Below are 2,487 nucleotides of genomic sequence, written 5' to 3' on the forward strand. Positions count from 1 at the left end.
GGCGGGAGCTGTGGCCGGTGGCTCTGCTGGAGGCGAGAGCCCAGCCCATGTGGTAGCACTGCCTCGGGCTGGGGTGCAAATGTCGCTGCCAGCTCCTGGGACCTGCTCCTGTCCTCTCCCTGGCTGGGAGAGCTTGTCCCTGGTTTTGTCTCCCATGGGAGGAGCGCCGCAGGGCCTGGGAAGCAGCCAGCTAGTTAAAAGGTGTTTTCAGCGCTCAATGAAAGCCCATCTCTGCTCCCATCCAGCAGGAGGGGTCTCGTTTTTGCCCCGCAGAGCCTGCACCGAGGTTCCTCAGTGCCCGGGGTGCGGAGCAACGTGCAGCCACCAGCCTGCAGCTCCCTGGGGTGGGAGCAAGCACCATGTGTGCTGCTGCTGCCACTCCCGGAGATGGGAGATGGTTAAAAACCTCTTGAGGTCTGAAGGCCCGAGCTCAGGTTCCTGCCGAAGCAGAGCAGAGGGGAGCCCGTAGCGCCATGTGGTGGCCCTTGTGGCACCGTGGTGGCCCGTGGGATGCCATGCGTGGCTTGGTGGCTTGTGCGCAGCGTGGTGGCCCATCTTCCAGCCCCATCTAGCGGCAGCTGTGCCCAGTTCCGAGCTCTCGCCGTTTGTTCGCAGGCACATCGCAGTGGTCGCGAGCGAGCGGACAGGGTGCCTTATCTCCCAGCTACGAAGGGAGCCTCCACACTTTAGTAAGTGTCGCCAGAAGATCTGCCTCCTCCTTCTCTCTCCCATCCCTCGTGCGCCCGGACTTTGGGTGCAGTCCTCCCCTGAGTGTCCGGGGCCAGAGGGAGGGTGGTCGGTCAACACAGGGGTGGAGGTTTGGTTGGAAGGAGCCGAGCAGAGCTGGGTGCTGCTCCCCGGAGCCCAGAGCCTCGCTGGCCGAGGCGCAGCCTTGCACCCTCCCCTCTTTACAGCCCTGTGGGTCTGGCCCAGCCAAAGCGATGTCTGGCTGGTTTCTGCTTCTCTTTCCTGAGCAGTTCCACTCGTGTGACAGCCTGTGCTCTTAGGGGGTGGCACTGACTGGGCTGGGGGGTTACTCCTCCCCTCCCCTGCCTCGCTGGGTAGTTGCCACCAGCCGTGCTTCAGCGCAGGGAGCTGCAGCAGGCTGCTGGCCTCACTGGCGGTAACACAGACCTGTTCCTCTGTCCTGTCCTTCAAGCAAAACAAAATGGAAGACAGGTTGGACGAAGCCATCCACGTGCTGAGGAACCACGCTGTGGGCCAGACAGCCACCATGCCGAGCAACCACGGGGACATGCACGGGCTCCTGGGCTCAGCACCGGCCCACAGTGCTGCCGTGGGCAGCCTGGGCCAGGCCTTCCCCACCTCAGTCATGTCCCTGGGGAACAGGCACCCGAGTCTGGTAAGTGTGGAAGCATTGTGGCAGCTGATGGGGACATGGTGGGGACCCCCACTGCAGTGTCTCCTAGCTACCAGAGGGACGTTGCCTTTGGTTTGAATCACTCGGTGTGGTCCAGCTCAGGGCAGCTGTTGTCAGCTTGGAACGGGTGACATGCAGGGGACGTTGGACCCACGCTCAGCAAAATGGTGCCTCTTGGGCACAAGCCTCGCATGCAGTTTGCTCTTGCCCCTTCCTGTGCAGACAGAGGTGGTGAAAACTCTTCTTTCCCTGCAACATGGACAAGAATCCCTCAAAACAGCTTCAAGCTGTTGCAGGGGGGTGCAGGGAGGAGGAGAGAGATCTGGCGCAGGGCAGCACTGTGGGTGCAGAGAGGTGAGTATCGCCAGGACTCCTCTGCTCCGAACCCTTCGGGCAGGTACCATGTCCTTCCGTGCACGGGGGGAGTGCTGATGTGAGATGGCTCACTCCAGGGAGCACGACAGGTCCAGGGTGCCCTGAGCACGTGGGTTGCCCAGAGGCAGAGCTGGTTGCCTGCCACAGCAAACAGTAACAGGTCTCCGGTGCCTCTGGAGAACCAGCCACGCTTCCCTTCCGAGCTCCCCAGACTCTGCCACTAAGCGACGAATCGTGTGTCCTCTTGCAAACCGCTGCCCGCTGCTGAAACCAGAGTGTTTGCGGTGGGGCTGGCTCTGTCCCGCTGGGTCCTGGCCGGCCTGGCTCAGCCTCGGCTAGTCCGAGCTCAGAAAGGCTGCCTGACCCCCACCCTTTGCCTCCAGGCCCTTTGGAGCAAAGTTCTTGCTCTGGGATGTCCCTTGCTTTGGTGGCACTGGGGGGGTGGCAGAAATGTTGGTGCCTGATAGAGACAGGCCATGCGCAGCCCGGGCAGGGAGAGGCTTTTCCATGGTGGGCAGACAGCGCTGACGGGGGCTTTCTGCTTGGTCCAGCTGATGTGTAGGGCATGGAGCTGCCTTCGGCAGTGCCCCCACCACGGTCCCCGGAGGAGGTTCTGCATGCCCGCACTCGGGGTGGTGTGAGGAGGGTGCGCGGCTGTGCCTCAGCCTGGTCTGCGGAGCCCCGCGGCTGTGCCGGGGGTGACCGTGCCTGTGCCCGCTGCCCCCAACCGT

The 2,487-nt window shown here is 63.1% G+C and overlaps 1 protein-coding gene across 1 annotated transcript in view; it reads left to right on the forward strand.

Moving 5' to 3' along the window:
- The window catches only part of TCF3 (transcription factor 3), a gene marked incomplete at its 5' end in the record, with an annotated part of 13,065 nt that overhangs the window by 3,521 nt on the left and 7,057 nt on the right, over positions 1-2,487 (forward strand). The window contains 3 exons of the mRNA XM_010141665.1: positions 616-689; positions 1,160-1,369; positions 1,678-1,681. Of these exons, the coding sequence (XP_010139967.1) occupies positions 616-689; positions 1,160-1,369; positions 1,678-1,681 (288 nt within the window). The remainder of the gene's footprint in view (positions 1-615; positions 690-1,159; positions 1,370-1,677; positions 1,682-2,487) is intronic.

This window comes from Buceros rhinoceros, unplaced genomic scaffold (assembly GCF_000710305.1).
Source record: "Buceros rhinoceros silvestris isolate BGI_N320 unplaced genomic scaffold, ASM71030v1 scaffold29338, whole genome shotgun sequence".
Taxonomy (NCBI): Eukaryota; Metazoa; Chordata; class Aves; order Bucerotiformes; family Bucerotidae; genus Buceros; species Buceros rhinoceros.